Raw genomic sequence first — 17,933 nt, 5'->3', positions numbered from 1 at the left:
TCCACTTTGGGTGCTGTTCTTGAGAAACTCACAGGCCTTACAACACAGGACCAGATAAAGGACAACCCATGCTGGCAGTGAGAAATGAGTCTGGGCTTACAAGCCTCAGAGCACGTGTGAATTCCCAGCCAGTCAGTGCCAAAGTCCTCCCACCTCAATGCCCACCTCCTCAACAAAGATAACAGCTATGAAAGTTTTCTGAAAGCTCTGTCATGAGGATCAAAGTGTAGTCTCATCAAAGAAAGACAGTTGCTAATATGTCACCTGGGAATCTGTTAGAAATACAAATTCCGGAGTTTTACCTAGGGTGACCAGCAGTCCTGGTTTGGTTGGATTGAGAGGTTTCCCAAGACATGACTTTGAGTGCTAAAACCAAGAGAGTCCCTGGCAAAACTGGGACAGTTGGTCACTCTGAGTCAAACAGACCCAGTGTGATCCCTGGGGCTCTGCTTCCTATCAGCTGTGTGATCTCCAGCAAGTTACTTAACTTCCCTAGGGCTTCTGAAAATAAGGACCAGTCTTACCTACCTCTCAGGGTCATTGAAAAGCTCAACTGAGAAGGGCCAGCCCGTGGATCACTTGGGAGAGTGTGGTGCTAATAACACCAAGGCCACGGGTTCAGATCTCTTTACCAGCCATCTTTTATTTTATTTTATTTTATTTTTCTAAAAAGATGACCGGTAAGGGGATCTTAACCCTTGACTTGGTGTTGTCAGCACCACGCTCACCCAGTGAGCTAACCGGCCATCCCTATGTGGGATCCAAACCCGTGGCCTTGGTGTTATCAGCACCACACTCTCCCGAGTGAGCCACGGGCCGACCCCTACCAGCCATCTTTTAAAAAAAAACGGGTTATGCTCACTTGGGAGAGCATGGTGCTGACAGCACCAAGTCAAGGGTTAAGATCCCCTTACTGGTCATCTTTTAAAAAAAAGCTCAACTGAGATAATTTTTTTAACACAGTGCTTTGTACATGTTATCATCATTGGCTCCAATGCCTTCCTCACTTTATAGACAAGAGATTGTGGAGATGGACAAGAGAGGCTGACTAGCACTCAAGCCATTTCTTCACCTGCAACTGTCTTTCATAAGGTTGTGAGGGCAAAGAGAGTCTTCTGAAAAGGTCCTAAAAATGATCTGTTTTTAATGATAAAGGGGGGAAAAAAACCCAACATATGGAACTAAATACTAGGTGTAATCTCAATTTCATTACTGATCAAGATCAAGGGTTCGGCTCCCCACAACGGCCAGCTGCCAAAAAAAAAATAAAGAACATTCATACAAACTGCCAAGCATATAGTAAGTGCTTAATAAATGATAACTATTATTACTTGTGTAATCAGAAAAAGAATGCTTCAATTCTTTATAACTTGTCAAGTATCACACAAAGTAGTCTACAATTTCCATTCTCGTGCATTATTCAGTTCACTGTGCCTACTGAAGAAGGGACATGCTGGTGAGCCTGCTTAGTTCTCAAATTAGTCACACAGCACTTGTGTGTTTCACAATTAAGACCAGTAACAAATGTGGTGGCCAGTGTGGGCTGTTACAGAACCCAGGACTCAACTGCAAGGAGAGGCTGGAGTCTCTAGTTGTATTGACTTTGTGATCTGACAGTTCAACGAGTGCCTAGATTTCTAAACTAATGGCATTTTTGCCTGAGTGAAAATGAGATTGAAAAGGAAGTCCTAGTTGCCTCACCAGGAACCTGACAGGTTTTGCCCATGACTGCCATGGGTGGGAAAGGATGGACCAGCAAAGCAATCCAGAGAGGTCAACCACCAGATACTACCATTTCATCTCATTCCTTTTACCTTGGAATCCTTATGTGAACTCCTAAACTCCCAAAGAGGCAGGAAGTTCAAAAGACTCATGAAGAGTCTTGTGCAGAAGAGAGTGAGCATAGACAGCCTGACTGCTCTCCTTTGAAAGACCTGCTTCCCACACTGGTTCTTGGCTGAAGAACTTTTACTTTAAGAGGATTCCCACCACCCTAACTGACAGAGCAGCTCACTGTGCCTAAACTACACAAACAACATGGTTTATGCTGATAGTTTATGCTGAACATTTGCTTTCCTTCCGGGAATCTAGAATTTTGGTACATGCTAGGCAGAGAATGCCTAAGTGACTAGTCCCTAATAAAATCCCTGGGCACTGAGTCTTTAATGAGATTCTCTGGTTGCACGTGTCGTCACTTGTTGCTGGGGGAATAAAGCACATCCACTGGGAGAGGACGCTGGTAACTTGCACCTGGTTCCCCCCACTTTGTCCCATGAGTCTTTCCCCTTTGATTTTGCTTTGAATCCTTTTGCTGTTAAAAAAAAAAAAAACACAGCTTTGCCCTGAGTACAACTCTATGCTGAGGCCCAGCAAATCTTCAAACCTGGGGGGTCTTGGGGACCTCTGCCACAGAAGTGGTTTGAGATTTGAAATTCTGGCAGGCTAAAGTACTTACAACGATGTCTTCCTCAGTGACTCGAGGGTGCAGGTTATTCACAGTCATCTTGGTGCCTTCCAAAGGGCTAAGGACAGGCTGCCACACAGAAAAGAGTGTTACCAAAAGTCAGAGAGCTGTCACGCACTCACACAGCAGAAATCACTCCAGGCACGCCACCAGGAAGGCCCAGAGGAAACCCCCATGGTAGCCTGTCACAATTGGGCCCCTTGGATTTCAATGTCCATCACACCCCAATCACCCTATGCTAAAGGAACAGACCCTCTCCTCATTCCCCACATATGCAGGCCTCACGCTCCTGGGCCTTGGCTTGGAATGCTATGCATGCTTCAAGACCTACCCAGCTCAAACGGCACTTTCTCCTCATAGCCTCCCTGACTTCCTGAGTGGAATGAGATGCTCTTTCCTCAGTGCTCCCAGCAGCTCTCTCCTGGGAGAACCTCTACCATTATCATCAGACACAGCCATTTCTCTGGTGGTCTGCTGTCCCCACTAGCCTGCAAGCTCTTTGAGGACAGGTCCCTGGGTCGTGGTTTGCTCATCTGTAGAATGGAGGTGGTACGGGGGTGTTGTGAGGGCCCACTGAGGAACATACAGCACACTGCCCACCCCACACAGGCTGACTCAACTTGTGGTCACCTCCACCTCACCTCAGCAGGTGGCAGCTCTTTGGGGGGTTCCTCCTTGTTCACTAGTGTCCGGGACATGTTGGTCAAGGCTTTTGTTCGAACAGAGGAGGGAAGAGCAGGAGCTGTATATACATCATTCTGAACCACTTTGGTGAGAGGGAGGGCCTTGGACATGGAGAGCTTGGAACTGCTGAGCCCAGCCTAAACAAAGAGGCAGAAAGGAATCTGAGAAGACAGAGACCTGCACTCTTCTGAAAAACAGTGGCTGACAACTAGATGGATGTATGAACCCTCGATGTCTCCCGCTCCCCATATCCATTAGCGGTCTGGAAGCAAAAAGGCTGCTGGCTGCCAGTGACATCCCACTGGTAAGGGGTGGGAGGGGAGAAAAACACAACAGCCCAAACGTGTTCATGGAAATCACTTTCCACAGTGTCGGAAGCTCTTGGCAGAAAGCGTCCACACAGTCCTAACCTGGAAACTCACCCACCCCATTTAAACTTTCTAAAAACCCTACAATTTGGGGCTGGTTTGAAAGCCGAAAGCTTGAGGTCAAGTTCATTCCTAGATATGCTTCTAGCAAAATGGGCTGATCAGCTCCAGGCTGGCTGGGCATAGGCACCCACTCTTAAGACAACCCAGAACTCCCAGCTTTTTGGTCCCTGCTCTGGCCACGTACAGGCATCACGTGTAGCCTGGCCTCATCAGCTTCAAGACTGTCAGGGACTGGGCCGGCCCATGGCTCACTCGGGAGAGTGTGGTGCTGATAACACCAAGGCCCTGGGTTCGGATCCCATATAGGGATGGCCGGTTCGCTCACTGGTTGAGCGTGGTGCTGACAACACCAAGTCAAGGGTTAAGATCCCCTTACCGGTCATCTTTAAAAAAAAAAAAAAAAAGACTGTCAGGGACATTCTGGCTAATCTGGCACATGCAAACCACCAGAAACAGTACCCCACCCCCAACTGGGGATGTAATCTCTTGGATATATAAACTCCCTTGTACTAATATGTCTGAGGAAAAATGCACGAAGCAGAAGTGGCAGGAGGTCTTGCTGATTTAGGGCAGTGTTACAGGCACTGACCCAAGGAGAAAGGAGGAATGCAGCAGCCAGAGGCAGACCAGAGCACAAGTCAGTATCAAGTCACCAGGCCTCTCAAAGTCTTGGGAGTGAGGGGATGCTCCCCATGCTGGATCCACATTCCTCAAGCCACTTTCTGAGTCTCAAGAGCCAGGACAGCTAGTGGTTACACAAGAGGCCCCAGGAGCCAGACTGTGTAGGCTCAACTCCCAGATCCACTACTCAAAACAGGCAGGGTGATGCTGAGCAGGTTTATTTAACTTCTCTGTGCCTGCTTCCTCATCCATAAAACAAGGGTAATAATAGCACCCATCTCACAAGGTAGGAAGGAGGGAGAGTCTTAAATCAGTCAATATACAGCATTTTTTCAATTAGTGCTATCAATTAGGGTTATCCGCTAACTGAGCCAGCTGATAGTCCCCTCAGTAGCAGAGCTGAGCAGTCTAATTATCAGAAAGGCCGGGTCCCTTTGTAAAGAAACAAACTGGCATCATTCATCTTCACACACTACTTTAAGAGTTTAATTAGTAACCAGGAGACTGATCCACACACTCAGGGTGGTAACCAAAATTGAGTCTTTGGACCTCTGAAGGCAAAACAAATGGGGATCTGGCCAGGTAACCCACTGGCCTGTCTGTAACTTGGCTGAATTCACTAAGCTGAGCAGTGCAGACCTTCCAGATGCTCCCAGACGCTGCTGTCTTTCCTTCTCCACATGACGTCTAGGCACCCCGGCCTTGCAAGATTTCCCTGCATGCAGTCTGTACATGGTAGAGCCCATAGGTCAGATGAGGTTTATTCTTGTTAATACCAATCAAGAGGATCCAGAATCCAAGAGTGGGTCCAGAGCTGCTGCTCATGGAGGCTCAGGAAGCATGCAGAATGTTCTGCCACAAAGAAAAATGGGATTCCCTCCTGTGGGATTACTGACATTTTCCCTGAAGTGTCTCAAACACAGCGACTGGGAGCTACAGCTCTGCGTTTCACTTGTTGTGGGACTTGGAGCAAATCACCAGACACCCTAGTCTCAGTATTTATAAAACCAAGGGGTTGGACTAGTTCCAACTCTGAATATCTTATGGTCCAAACAAAAAAATATTTCTGCACTGAAAGGCCCTATTCTGAATAACCTCTCCCATCCACCGGATCAGACACAGAGTGAGTGTAAGAAAAACATAAAATGCCATACTACATGGTAGAGAAAGCTGCCTGAGGCTGCACACTTCATCTGTTTCGTAGGAATGGGAGCTGTAACATCATCGTCTTCATCCAGGTCATACAAATTCTGAGAATAAAGGAATAAAAAAGCCAAAGTGGCATGTAGGCCCTTAACAGACATCTGGAACAAGCACAATAGGGAGATGATTGATGGAGTGAGTGAGTGAGTGACAAAGGAGGAGCAGGCAGGGGTAGAGGTGACTAGGAAGACTGGCCTGGGAGGCTGGGCTCAAGTTCTGAAGGGCTGACTCCCTACCCACAGGGGCCCAGTGAAAATACTGCAACTTCCAGGTACATGAAAAGTACCTTTTTACAAGTGGGCAATACCCGTCGAGAATCCCCAAAATGTTTGTTTATATCATTTGGCTTGAAAAGTCCATCCCAGGTAATCTAGCCCACAGAAATAAATCCAAATCCTAGAAAAAATACTGCAACTTCCAGGTACATGAAAAGTACCTTTTTACAAGTGGGCAATACCCGTCGAGAATCCCCAAAATGTTTGTTTATATCTTTTGGCTTGAAAAGTCCATCCCAGGTAATCTAGCCCACAGAAATAAATCCAAATCCTAGAAAGAGCTTCATCTATAAAAACATTCATAGCAGAAGCATTTCTAACAATGAAAATGACAGAAAAATGGTTTAAATAAACTGGAATGTCAACTCAATAGATTATGCAGGTATTAAAAATGTTTACAGTGAATGTGAAATATTACAGGAAAATGCTTGAGTTACAATGTGAAAAAAGAAATACACAAAATTGGATAAGAATATAGGTACACATTAAATAAAAATGATACTTTAAAAAAAAGAAAAAAAAACCAGGAAGGAATTATGGCAAAATTTCAACAGTAGTTAGCTTTCCAGAAAAGGAGCATGAGGGACTTTTTTTGCAAATTTTCTATATAAAGCACATACAACTTTTATAATAAAAAAATTAAGAGGTAATTTAATTTCCTCTGTGCCTTTTAAGCCTCCCTTTCCCCATTAAGAAGTGTCTTCTTAAAACTCATAAATTGCAAAAAATCAAATGTAACTTCTCCTCCAACACTTTGAACTGGGAACCGCAGGCTGAGCTTCAGTCAAATCACCTAAGGAAGACTCATCAAAACACGAGCATGCATACACAGTCACATATGTGTACACACACACACATACACACACACACTCTACCTGTTTGGCCTGGTGGTTATTGACAACGTTGATCTTCATTCCAGCAGGATGGGTATGAAGTGGTAGCATGGCCTTCTGCTGTGGAACCTAGAAACACTCAGTGGTCATAATTCATCCTACAGAGTCCACATGTGTTATCTACGAGTATGGGGTCACTGAACTTGATATACGGTGGGCATGCAGTTTTGGTCTTTGGTAAAAGGTACTAGAGTGCCTTGCCCCCTCTGCAAAGCAGGAAAGAGACAGGAAGAACTGTCACCCCGAAGACTATGCAGTAATGCACGTGTAGGCCTTAATGAACCTGGCTCAATGAACGCTTGCTGCTGCTGCTGTTCCTATTACCAAAGCTGCTATCAAGATTATATGATATTGTCTCCTTTCCCTTTGGGGTGGCCGCTGTTGAGGGTGGCCAGGGCACTGGACCAGGAGCCAGATCTGACTGGGCTCCTACCTTGGTCCTCTCACTGACTGGCTGTGTAGTGCTGGACACAGTATTTCACATCTTTGAAACTCAGATTCTTCTTTTATAAAATTGGCGTAATAATCCTAGGGCTGGAGTGAGGAATAAGTAAGATCATTTATGTTAAGTGCCTGCCACACAGCAAGAGCTCAATAAATGTTTTGTCCTTTCTCCTCTCTTCCCTCTACCACGATCTCACTTGGAAAAGTCCTTTTTCCTTGGACCTCCCCTTTCTTTTACACAAAACAGATAATACCTTGCCTCTCTCATATGGTTATTTGGCTATAATGTACATAAAAGCCTTTGAAAGCAGCAAAGTGCTATACCAACAGTTGAGAGAACAGTATTTTTGCCCAAACACTCCTGGCCTCGTGCCTAAATGTACCTTTGTTACTAGCTTTCTGGGAATTTATGACAAAAGCCAGACTTACCTGGATGGTTTTGGTAAGCTTCAGAGCAGGAGTCACTGTCCCAATGGGTGAGCTTATGAAGGCAGCAGGGGAACTCCTCTTCAAGCTGATTTTCTCCCGGGCATCAGCCACCTGGCGGGGCTTCTGGGGCACTGTGCTCTGCTGCTTGCGGGAGTTCAACATCTCTCTGGCATCCTGCACTTTCCCTTTGATCCGAAACCGGGCATCTTTCTGCAAAAGCTTCTCCCGGGCATCCTTGACTCCCAGTTTGAGCCGGGCATCTGAGAGGCCAATCTTCTGTCGGGCATCAAATCTCTGCTGGAAGGTGGCTGTGCGTGTTGGCTGGCTGAGAAGGCTCTGCTGGATCCCAACTCGAGATCGGACTCCTCCAACTCCTGGTCTGGCACTGAGCCTGCAAATACAAATTGCAATATTAAGTGGATCTGGTTATCAACAGTATCCCGTGGAAGTAGAGCCATGGTAATACTGGAGACAGGGGAGGTCCTAGAGAAACCAGAAAGCTGCTCCCTGCCTGTGCCTGCATAAACAATTAAGTCTACATAAAGTATAGACTTCTTTCCTGGTTTCATGGATTTTAACTTTGCATTATAAACAAAATTAAGAAGGAGGGCCTGACAATTTTTATTACTAGTTAAGACAGTTTTGCTACCTAGACCAGGTGTTCTGAGACAACATTATGAACAATAATGTCCAGACAATGCCAGTCAAATAAAATAAACTAATTCCCCCAAATATCATAGTCTTGGGCCGGCCCGGTGGCGCACTGCTATAGTGCGCCACTTGGGAAGCGCGGAGGCGCTCCCGCCGAGGGTTCGGATCCCACATACAGACCGGTTCCCGCTCACTGGCTGAGCTTCCCGCTCACTGGCTGAGCGAGGCGCGGGAGCAACACCGAGGGACAATGCCAGTCAAATAAAATAAACTAATTCCCCCAAATATCATAGTCTTGGGCCGGCCCGGTGGCGCACTGCTATAGTGCGCCACTTGGGAAGCGCGGAGGCGCTCCCGCCGAGGGTTCGGATCCCACATACAGACCGGTTCCCGCTCACTGGCTGAGCTTCCCGCTCACTGGCTGAGTGAGGCGCGGGAGCAACACCGAGGGCTGCGATCCTGTTGCCGGTCCCGGTCCGGTACGGGGGCGACACTGAGGGTTGCGATCCGTTGCCGGACACGGAAAAAGACAAAAAAAAAAAAGCAAATATCATAGTCTTGCCCATCTGAAGAGCAAATTTAGTTTTCAAAGGTCTTCCACATCCACACTCTCAATCAGCCCTGTCAGCATGTCCAGAGGCACTTATTATGCCCATTTTACAGTGAGAGAAACAGGCTAGGAAAGATGAGATGATTAACAAAGAGGGCCTCTTCTGCAGGCAGACACCTCCTACTGGGCTGGGACCAAGAGACAACATGTGGATCTGACTTAGAGCTTGAGGACTACCAGGTTGAAGATATAATACAAGAATTGGTAAAAAAGAAAAATAAAATTACTCTGCAATAACAAAAATGTCAAATTCAGACTATTAGAATTGGAAATGAATTAAACTTCATTGAACAGGCCCCGTTCTCTTTCTGGGGTTCCTGTTGGTTTTCAGTGGCTTGAAAGAAAACAGAAGACCTTTCCAAGTACGATGCTGGAGGTCCTTCCTGGGGTGTCAGGCTTCTCCTGCCTCATCCCATCACCTTACCCCCCTACCAGGCCTCTCTCCTCCAGCCACCATAAACCACCACTCCTGTGCCAGGCACCCTGCCAGGGGACTCCTATGTCAATGTCTCCTCTTCGGGAAACCCTCCCTGATTTCTCCAGGACAACCTTCCTTTGTGCCTATTATTACATCTGCTTGTTTCCTCCCTCTATCCTGAGGTGGGATGGGAGGGGGAAAAGGGACTCATTCTTTTTTCATTAATCCCGGGCCTTTGGGAGGCAATTAGGTCATGAGGGTGGAGGCTTCATACATGGGATTGGTGCCCATATAAAAGATGCATCAGAAAGCTCCCTGATATCACCATGTGAGGACACAGCAAAAAGATAGTCTACAACTAGGCCCTCACCAATGCAGGCCCCCACCAGATGCAGGCCCTCACCAGACATGGAATCTGGTAGTGCCTTGATCTTGGACTTCTCAGCCTCCAGAACCATAAGAAATAAACTTCTGATGTTTATAAGTACCCAGTTTATAGTATTGTGTTACAGCAGCCCAAATGGACTAAGACAGGCAGTGATGCACAGTACCATTTTTCTCTCTGGAAAACGGCAAATTACTTTATACTTTCCAGTAGGTTCATACAAGAACTGGGTGGAAGTGAGGGTTTCTAGAGGGGTCATTTACAGACTCATCAGATTAGGTTTAAAGTGGAGGGAGCTGCTTGTCCATCCCACCCTACTTTCTCATGTGAAGACTCTGGGAGACGGAGGCACTAAAGAAAGTGGAGCAGAAAAGCATGGGGTTCAGGGAAGCCAACACTCACAACCAGGGAGAGGAAATGGCTGTGTGGCAGTCCTCCCCTGGACTGGGCTACCCCAGGCTTCGTGGTCCAAAGTCTGCAAAGCCCTGGGCAATGGTGGGGTTCTGCTTTGTGGTAACCCCAGAAACCCACAGCTACACTGAGGGGCCCCTGGCGGAAATGGAGGGAACAAAATGACCTCCATAAAAAAATCCCTACCCCCAGGACCAGTTGGCAAGTAGCATGCCCCCAACTGGCTTAAAAAAAAAAAAAAATGCTTTAACTTATCTCACATCTGCTGATGATGCCCATCAAAGAAAAGAAACAGGGGGCCGAGCCCGTGGCGCACTCGGGAGAGTGCGGCGCTGGGAGCTCAGCAGCGCTCCCGCCGCGGGTTCGGATCCTATATAGGGATGACCGGTACGCTCACAGAGCTCACTGGCTGAGTGCGGTGCTGCCGGTCTCAAAAAGGACAAAAAAAAAAAAAAGAAAAGAAACAGGCTACTGGCTCAGGGGAGGAGCTACTACTGAAGTCCTACTCAAGAAATTGGGAAAGGGGTTTTTTGTTGTTGTTGTTGTTGTTTAAGATGACCGGTGAGGGGATCCTAACCCTTGACTTGGTGTTGTCAGCACCACGCTCAGCCAGTGAGCGAACTGGCCATCCCTATCTAGGATCCAAACCTGTGGCCTTGGTGTTATCAGCACTGCACTCTCCCGAGTGAGCCACGGGCCGTCCCTGTAAAATGATTTTGATCAACATTTACCACCCAGATCCAGATAAAGCTAGGGTTAGTAGAAAGCACTCCAGACGAAACTGTTCACTAACTGCATACCCCTCCAAAAGCCACAGGCATTGGGCCAAGCAATGAAGTTACCAAAAGGAATGTGGTGAAGTACAGGCCTCCAGGTACTCTAAACCGAGGGCTGGTCTATAGATAACGAAATAATCACACTTCTACTCTTGAAGAGGAAGGTACAAAGTCTATGGGCACACTGCAAGCAACTGGACACCAGAGGGCTGTGGAAAGGCTTAGAGGTGGCCTGGAGTGTCTGGGAAGAGTACTTGTCTAAGAGTGCTCTAGGTGGATGGAATGTGGAAAAGCCCACTACAGCCCACAGCTTGCAGTTTCTTTGCTCCCTGCTGTGGCTCTGGCAGGCAGCTGAGGAGGTGTCTAGCTTTCCTCACTTCCCCGCCCTCAAGAGCATTCCTTCTCTCCTCCCACATCACTTCTGGCAAAGCTGCTTCCTGTGGTCCCCAGTTGGAGGCTCCACTTTGGAGCATTCAAGCACTGACAAAGCTTCCATTAAGGCACTTACCATGCTGCATCACAATGATTTGTTTGCAAGCCTAAGTCTCCCACAGGACTAAAAACTGCTCAGCAGCACATCCTGCATCAGGACAATGACAAGGGCTTACGATCTCTGGGGTTAGCTGTGATCACCTCCATTTTACAGAAGAGGAAAGGAATCACAGAACTAGTGGCATGGCTGGGACTGGATTCCCAGGTCCACCCACTCCACAGCCCATACTCTCTCCACTGTAACGGGGTCCAAGCTTCCCTCCTTCCTACTCCAAGCCCCAGGGGAGATAAGACAGGAGAAACTATAGCTATCCTTGAAGGGCTTCTCCTGGAGAAACCAGCCTTCAGACTAGCCTGGTGCTCTGCTAGGATCTGGGCTTCCAATCACCCTTCCCAGCTAAGAAGGAAGCAACGCAGACAGCCAGGGCACAGGGCCACCCTGGCACAGACCCTTTGAGTGGGACCCACAAGGATCTCAGCAGCTCAGAGGAGGGCTCAGATCCTGATTCTCCTGCAGGAGCTTCAGGAAAGGCCTCCTGGAATAGAGAGGAACTGGTCTCCAACTGAGGGAGAACATTACAAATGGAACCAGGCTGCATAAAACCACCATAAAATTGAAAGACTTCATTGATAACGTCACCAACCACACAGTGGGAGCCAGACACAGCCCAATCCAAACCTGATCCTTTCCCCAAAATTTCCTATCTTCTTCTGTCTTTTCCAAATTCCACCTCCTCCTATCACCAGGGCACCCCTCATTACCAAAGGGTTCCTGATATTTATAACTAAAGGAGGTGGGACCATCTCATCATGTGATACTCCATGACTTTAGAATACCATAAAATTGGGTAAATCTAGGACCCCACAGCATCAATTTTGCTTTTAAGAAGTTAAGTTACCCAATCTTATTAATCATTCAAGCAATAAAACATATGGCCAAAAAAAAAAAAGAAAAAAAGACAACCGATCTGTAGTGGATTGAATTATGTCCCCCCAAAATTCATTGAAGCTTGCATTGTGTCCCTCAAGTTTTATGTATTAGAAACTTAGTCCCCACTGTGACTGTTAAAAGGGTGGGAAATCCTATTATGATAATTGAAAGGTGGAGCCTTGAAGAGGTGACTGGATTGTAGGAACATGCAATAGTGAGTGGATTAAAAATGGTGGTCAGGGGCATGGTTCTGAGGGCTTTAAAAGAAGAAGAGAGTCTGTCTTTCTCTCTCTGCTTCTACCATCTTGCAATGTGAGAACCCTAGGTCACTGTCGCCACCACCAGATGGACTTTGGGCTTCTCAGCCTCAGAAACTGTAAACAATTTAATTTCATTTTTCTTTATAAATTACCCAGTTCCAAGTATTCTTTCATAGCAACACAAAATGGACTAATACACTTTCAAATAACTAAAACAATGAGATTTTTGAAAACAAGTTTCATATCCCTAAACACAGAATGGAAAAAGGGGCAGTCTCAAAAGTTTTTCAGTTCACTCCAATTCTGTGTGAAAAAAATCTTCATATAAGGTGGAGGGGAGGTAGGATTGTGCAACTTTAATTTATTCATATTTCCTAACAGTTTCTCTTCTCTGATAATAGGTAATGGCTATTTGAAGTGCTGTACTGAGAATTCTGAGGAAATTTCCAGACTCCACAGGAGTCTATGGTTGATAAGCAATGTCTGCCATGGCCACGTAAGAGGCAACTGGCTACTAGGGTTATGAAAAGCTTTACAAAGAATATGATCAATGAAAGTTTATTGTCCACATTTTGTAAATGAGGAAACTGAGATTCAAGGAGATTAACTATCCTAAGAAAAAAGAGCTGGATTTGAACTTCACTATATCTAGTTAAAGCACCAATATATTAAGCATGAGTCAAAAATAAAGTCCAGAACTTTAAGACATAAAGAAAGGAAAACAAACATAAAAGAAATAATCTTCCCTATTGTGTCTGGTATTTTTAGTTCCAATATATTATTAAAATCTTCAAAAAAAAATTTTTTTAAATGGTGAAGGAAGCATGAGTACTATCCCCAGGTTGAAGAAAATCTTAGAACTTGTCTGGTATTTTTAGTTCCAATATATTATTAAAATCTTCAAAAAAAATTTTTTTTAAATGGTGAAGGAAGCATGAGTACTATCCCCAGGTTGAAGAAAATCTTAGAACTTCAGTCAAGCCCAGGGACACAGAGCATACTCTCTAGGTACCAGAGGGTGAGCACACACACCGAGGACCCATATACCATAATGCCTGTCTGGCAGGTAAGATCACCAAGATGCCTTGTGCTGGCATTTTTATCTACCCAAAGAGCATGAAAGGTACATTTGGGGGAGGGAAGTGAAGGTAGCTGCAGTGTAGGAGCTAGCTACTTCCCTTCAATCCGATGCACTCAGTTCCCTAGTTACACCAGTTCTTTCAACTCCTTTTATGAACAGCTTTAGGGAGCTTCAGTGTTCTGGCTTTTTATAATCACAGCTCCTCTTCCTGCATGAAAAGACAGCTATTCGTCCCAGCAGGCAGCAGTACTAGTTATAAAGCAGGCATTAGTCATCAGGAATTTTTCAAATAAACACTCCTGCTAGGGGTAGATCTCTAAAACACAGACTCAGTTATGCTACCCTCCTGCTCCAAGAACTGCTGAGGGCTCCCTAACAAAGCCCAACCCCTCAGGGGAGCCTCCGGTCTGGCCCCAACTTCTGCCTGGCCTCCACTCCTGCCTGCAGCCTCATTCCCCACTGCAAGGACTCCTGATATTCCCAAAACACATCCTGCACTTTCGTCCTCAGTAAATATTTCGGAGGGGAAAGTGTTGCGTGTAAGTCTCTAAGCTGCCCTGCCACCATTATACTCGAAACACGGCAACTCTGCAACTCCTTCCAAGCCTTCACCATGTGTTCGTTCCACAGGGTCCTGGGAAAAGTGCTGCGGGCAGGTAAGAAGGCATGCCTCACTGGAACCTCAACTCTCTTCCTCATACCCCGACAGGAACCTGGCATACATGTTGTGATCAGGGAGTGTCTGTAGGAGCTAGGAATACCTCACCATCCTGGCTCCATCTGTGGAAGGCAGGGCTGTAGCCAGCTCTGGACAGATGTCAGTCCAAAAGATTCAGGCCCATAAAGGGGGGCCCTGGATGATTATAAAGTGGACTTTAATCTGTGGGGGTTTCTGGGTTAGAGTATGTGTGCTGAGGTCATTTTTATAGGGAGAAAACAGTTTAGTTCAAACTATTACTGAGGATCAACTCTGAATTAGGTGCTTTAGACACACAAAGAAAAATAAGACACTAGACATTATCCTCTTACCCAAGAGTCTTGTGCAGATGTTTCGCTTTAAAACATAATTCTTCCCCTCCAAGTTATATAGAAACTCATTTCCTCCTTTTTGTGTTTAGGTCTACATTTCCTTTATCTTACTCCAACAAGGAAACTGTAGTGGGGAACCCTGAGCATTTTCTAATTGTTAGACCTGCCCCTTTCTGCTGGAGAAACTGTTTTAGAAATTTTATGCTCGGCTGTCTTAATCGCAAACTCTGGCTTGCCTGTTTCCTGCACCCGCCTGTATCCATGCGCTAATAGGAAATAACAGTCTCACACCATCCTAAAGTCCGGATGCAAATTAGGTTCCAGAGCTAACCAATGAACTGTGTCCCATAATCAGCCAATACAAATTAGCAGGACTGCCTCCCTCATTTACATAGGAAGACCTGAATGGAAACTTGGGCAGAAAGTCAGGGTGGGAATTTTGGCTATATAAGACTGCCTGTTTCCTTTCTTCGGGGAGACACTGATCTAGAAGTCTTCACTCCCAGTGTTCTCCTTGCTTGCAAGCGATAACGCGCTGTAATATCAAAAAGAGCTGTAACACCAAAAAGAGCTGTCAACTATTAAAAGAGCTATAAAACCAATGTTGGTCTTGGATTCCTCTGTGCGAGCGCCTCACAACAGAAACAAGCAATGAGGGGCTGGCCCATGGCTCACTCGGGAGAGTGCGGTGCTGATAACACCAATGCCACGGGTTCCTATATAGGGATGACCGGTTAGCTCACTGGCTGAGTGTGGTGCTGACAACACCAAGCCAAGGGTTAAGATCCCTTTACCGGTCATCTTTAAAAAAGAAAGAAAGAAAGAAAGAAACAAGCAGTGAGTGCCAGGATGAGAGCCCTGGCCTGAACTGAAAAGTTCACTGTCCTACTCCCCCATGGCTCCAGTGACTCCCCAGATGCAGCATCTGGCCCAGAGCTGCTCAACTCCAGCACACCCAAGGCTGCCACCTTTAACTAGCTGTAGAGTAGACAGGCAGCTATCCTCTGAGGGGATACTAATTTAATCAGTGATGCTTTCATATCTAAAGGAAGAAATTAACATGAGTGGTGTAGTGGATTGAATTACGTCCCCCCATGTATTAGTCTGTTTTTGTTGCTTATAATAAACGCTTGCAACTGGATAATTTATAAATAAAAATGAAATTTATTGCTTACAGTTTCTGAGGCTGGGAAGTCCAAAGTCCATCTGGTGGTGCCGACAGTGACCCAGGGGTCTCCCATTGCAAGAGGAAGACAGACTCTCCTCTTCTTTTAAAGCCCTCAGAACCACACCCCTGACCACCATTTTTAATCCATTCACTACCTCATGGTCCTACAGTTTAATCACCTCTTCTAGGCTCCACCTTTCAATTACCATAATAGGATTTCCCACCCTCTTAACAGTCACAGTGGGGGCTAAGTTTCTAATACATAAAACATGGGGGATACAATTCTGCCGTGAGCCATCCTGCTATAGGGAACGGCATGGGAGGCTAAGGAGTGCTACCCCTTGTTCTGCAGGCTACAACGGGGTCCCATGTGTGTGGTACGGCTCCATGGAAGTTCTTGTTTGTTCACCGTTGGTTGCTTGACAAGGCTTCCCAGAATTAAACAGCCTAACCTTTTGGCTTAGTACAGCTTTGGGAAATTCCCTGTAGTTTCCAAAAGGACATGTTAATAATACATCGAAATTAATTGGTTTATTTTAAAAGGCACTGTCAGTACTAAAGGTGTTTGTGATGTATGTTCCCAGTATGGGTTGGCTCCATTTAATTTTGTTATTAATCTTCCTTGTTAGTGATATGTGCATTAACCCATTGTAGCTGTGTTCATGCTCTTGTACGTGTGGAATGAAATTATGTTAGATTTCTATCCACATTCCCTCAGGGAGTCGGTGGGTCCGAGTGCAGTGGTGCTTACAACTAATTGATCATCAACCAGTTACAGATTTCTTTGTTTCTCCCACTCCCACAGTTTCACTTGATTCACCAAGAACATGTTCTTTCCTTAGTAATAATAAGAATGATATTGTGTTTTTTTGTTAGTTTGAGTAGGATCGTTCAACTTTTCACTTTGTCCCCTGTGCTGTTCCCGGAGTCTATTGGCAGGGAAATAAAAGGTATAAACATTGTGATTTTGATTATAAATTAAAATGATCAATATAGGGTATAAGCAATATTAAATTGTTAACCTTAACTAATCAATGTTATTAAAATTAAGAGTAGTAAGTATAAGTAAGATGTACAGATAAAATAATAAATGTTTTGATTAAAAGATAAATCATCATGTAAAAGGTTAAGTAAAAAATATAAATAAAGCAAGATTCATGTGGTCGTTGTCCACACTTGCACTAGACATCTGTGGTCTGCCTCTTTCTTTCCTTGCTGACGCCACACCACCTACTCAGGTCCAACGAATCCTGCCGAGCTGGTCTCCCGCACAATTTAAGCTTCAATGAGTTTTGCGGGGACATAATTCAATTAGACTTCCCAGCCTCAGAAACTGTAAGCAATAAATTTCATTTTCTTTATAAATTACCCAGTTCCGTGTATTTTGTTGTAAGCAACAGAAATGGACTAATACAGGGGGGCAGGCCTGCACTGCAGCTGGTGCCCAGTGGTGTCCTGGGGAGACTCATCCATGGATCTTTCACAACTGAAGTCACTAGAGATGAGCTGTGTGTGGGCAAGGACATCTTATTATGGTCTGGACAAAGAATCACTTAAACCCCCCCCCATTAATTTCTCATTAATCAAGGAATCTTTTGATGATTAATGGGGGCCAAGGTAACAATAATGGCCTTTTGTCTTGAGTTACAAGGCGTGAAGAACACAAAACAGAATCGCTCCTCTACAGAACAAGCACATTCCACAAATGTGATACTCGGGATCACAGGAAACAAAAAGACCAGACAAATGGGGAAGGAAGTTATTTACACTTCCACAGGCTCTTTTGCTAATTCCATTAAGAGGAGGAAAGAAGCTTTCTGAGACAGTCATAGGTTTTTCCTAAACCATTAAGCACAAAGTTCTTCCTGGAATATCAATGCAACATTAAAAACAAAGTTCCTAGTACGGAGATTTCTTCTATGAACCACGTAAAATAGAATCTATTACAGGAAATGACATTTGTTCACTGAAATTCGTTCAGACATTCACATATCTTGACAAGGACCCTCGATCTAGTTTCTCTCTTTGCTGGCTGTGCAAGTGAAATAAAAATGGAGTTTCCAGAAGGTTTAACCCAAACACAACAAAACTGCACTCCGGTTACTTCTACACTGATCTCTCTGCCTGCACTATTTGCCCCCATCCAATCCTCACATAAGAGCAAAGCAATCTTCTCACACTGAAAATTGGATCATGTTACTTCTTTAAAAGCCTTTGGTAGGGCCGGCCCGTGGCTCACTCGGGAGAGTGCGGTGCTGATAACACCAAGGCCACAGG

At 45.4% G+C, this 17,933-nt stretch overlaps 1 protein-coding gene across 3 annotated transcripts in view; it reads right to left on the bottom strand.

Moving 5' to 3' along the window:
• The window catches only part of POLDIP3 (polymerase (DNA-directed), delta interacting protein 3), a 28,421-nt gene that overhangs the window by 6,937 nt on the left and 3,551 nt on the right, over window positions 1-17,933 (bottom strand). Inside the window, exons 2-6 of one of the 3 annotated variants that reach the window (XM_008587523.1) lie at window positions 7,445-7,835; window positions 6,554-6,640; window positions 5,355-5,450; window positions 3,106-3,285; window positions 2,456-2,533 (exon numbers count right to left, since the gene is read on the bottom strand). In XM_008587523.1, coding sequence (XP_008585745.1) covers window positions 2,456-2,533; window positions 3,106-3,285; window positions 5,355-5,450; window positions 6,554-6,640; window positions 7,445-7,835 — 832 coding nt within the window. The remainder of the gene's footprint in view (window positions 1-2,455; window positions 2,534-3,105; window positions 3,286-5,354; window positions 5,451-6,553; window positions 6,641-7,444; window positions 7,836-17,933) is intronic. The other 2 variants (XM_008587520.1, XM_008587522.1) reach the window with 2 other exon arrangements.

Source organism: Galeopterus variegatus, unplaced genomic scaffold (genome assembly GCF_000696425.1).
Source record: "Galeopterus variegatus unplaced genomic scaffold, G_variegatus-3.0.2 Scaffold4410, whole genome shotgun sequence".
Lineage (NCBI taxonomy): Eukaryota > Metazoa > Chordata > Mammalia > Dermoptera > Cynocephalidae > Galeopterus > Galeopterus variegatus.
The sequence above is the reverse complement of the archived record's forward strand: the minus strand, read 5'-3'. Positions and strand labels throughout refer to the sequence as shown.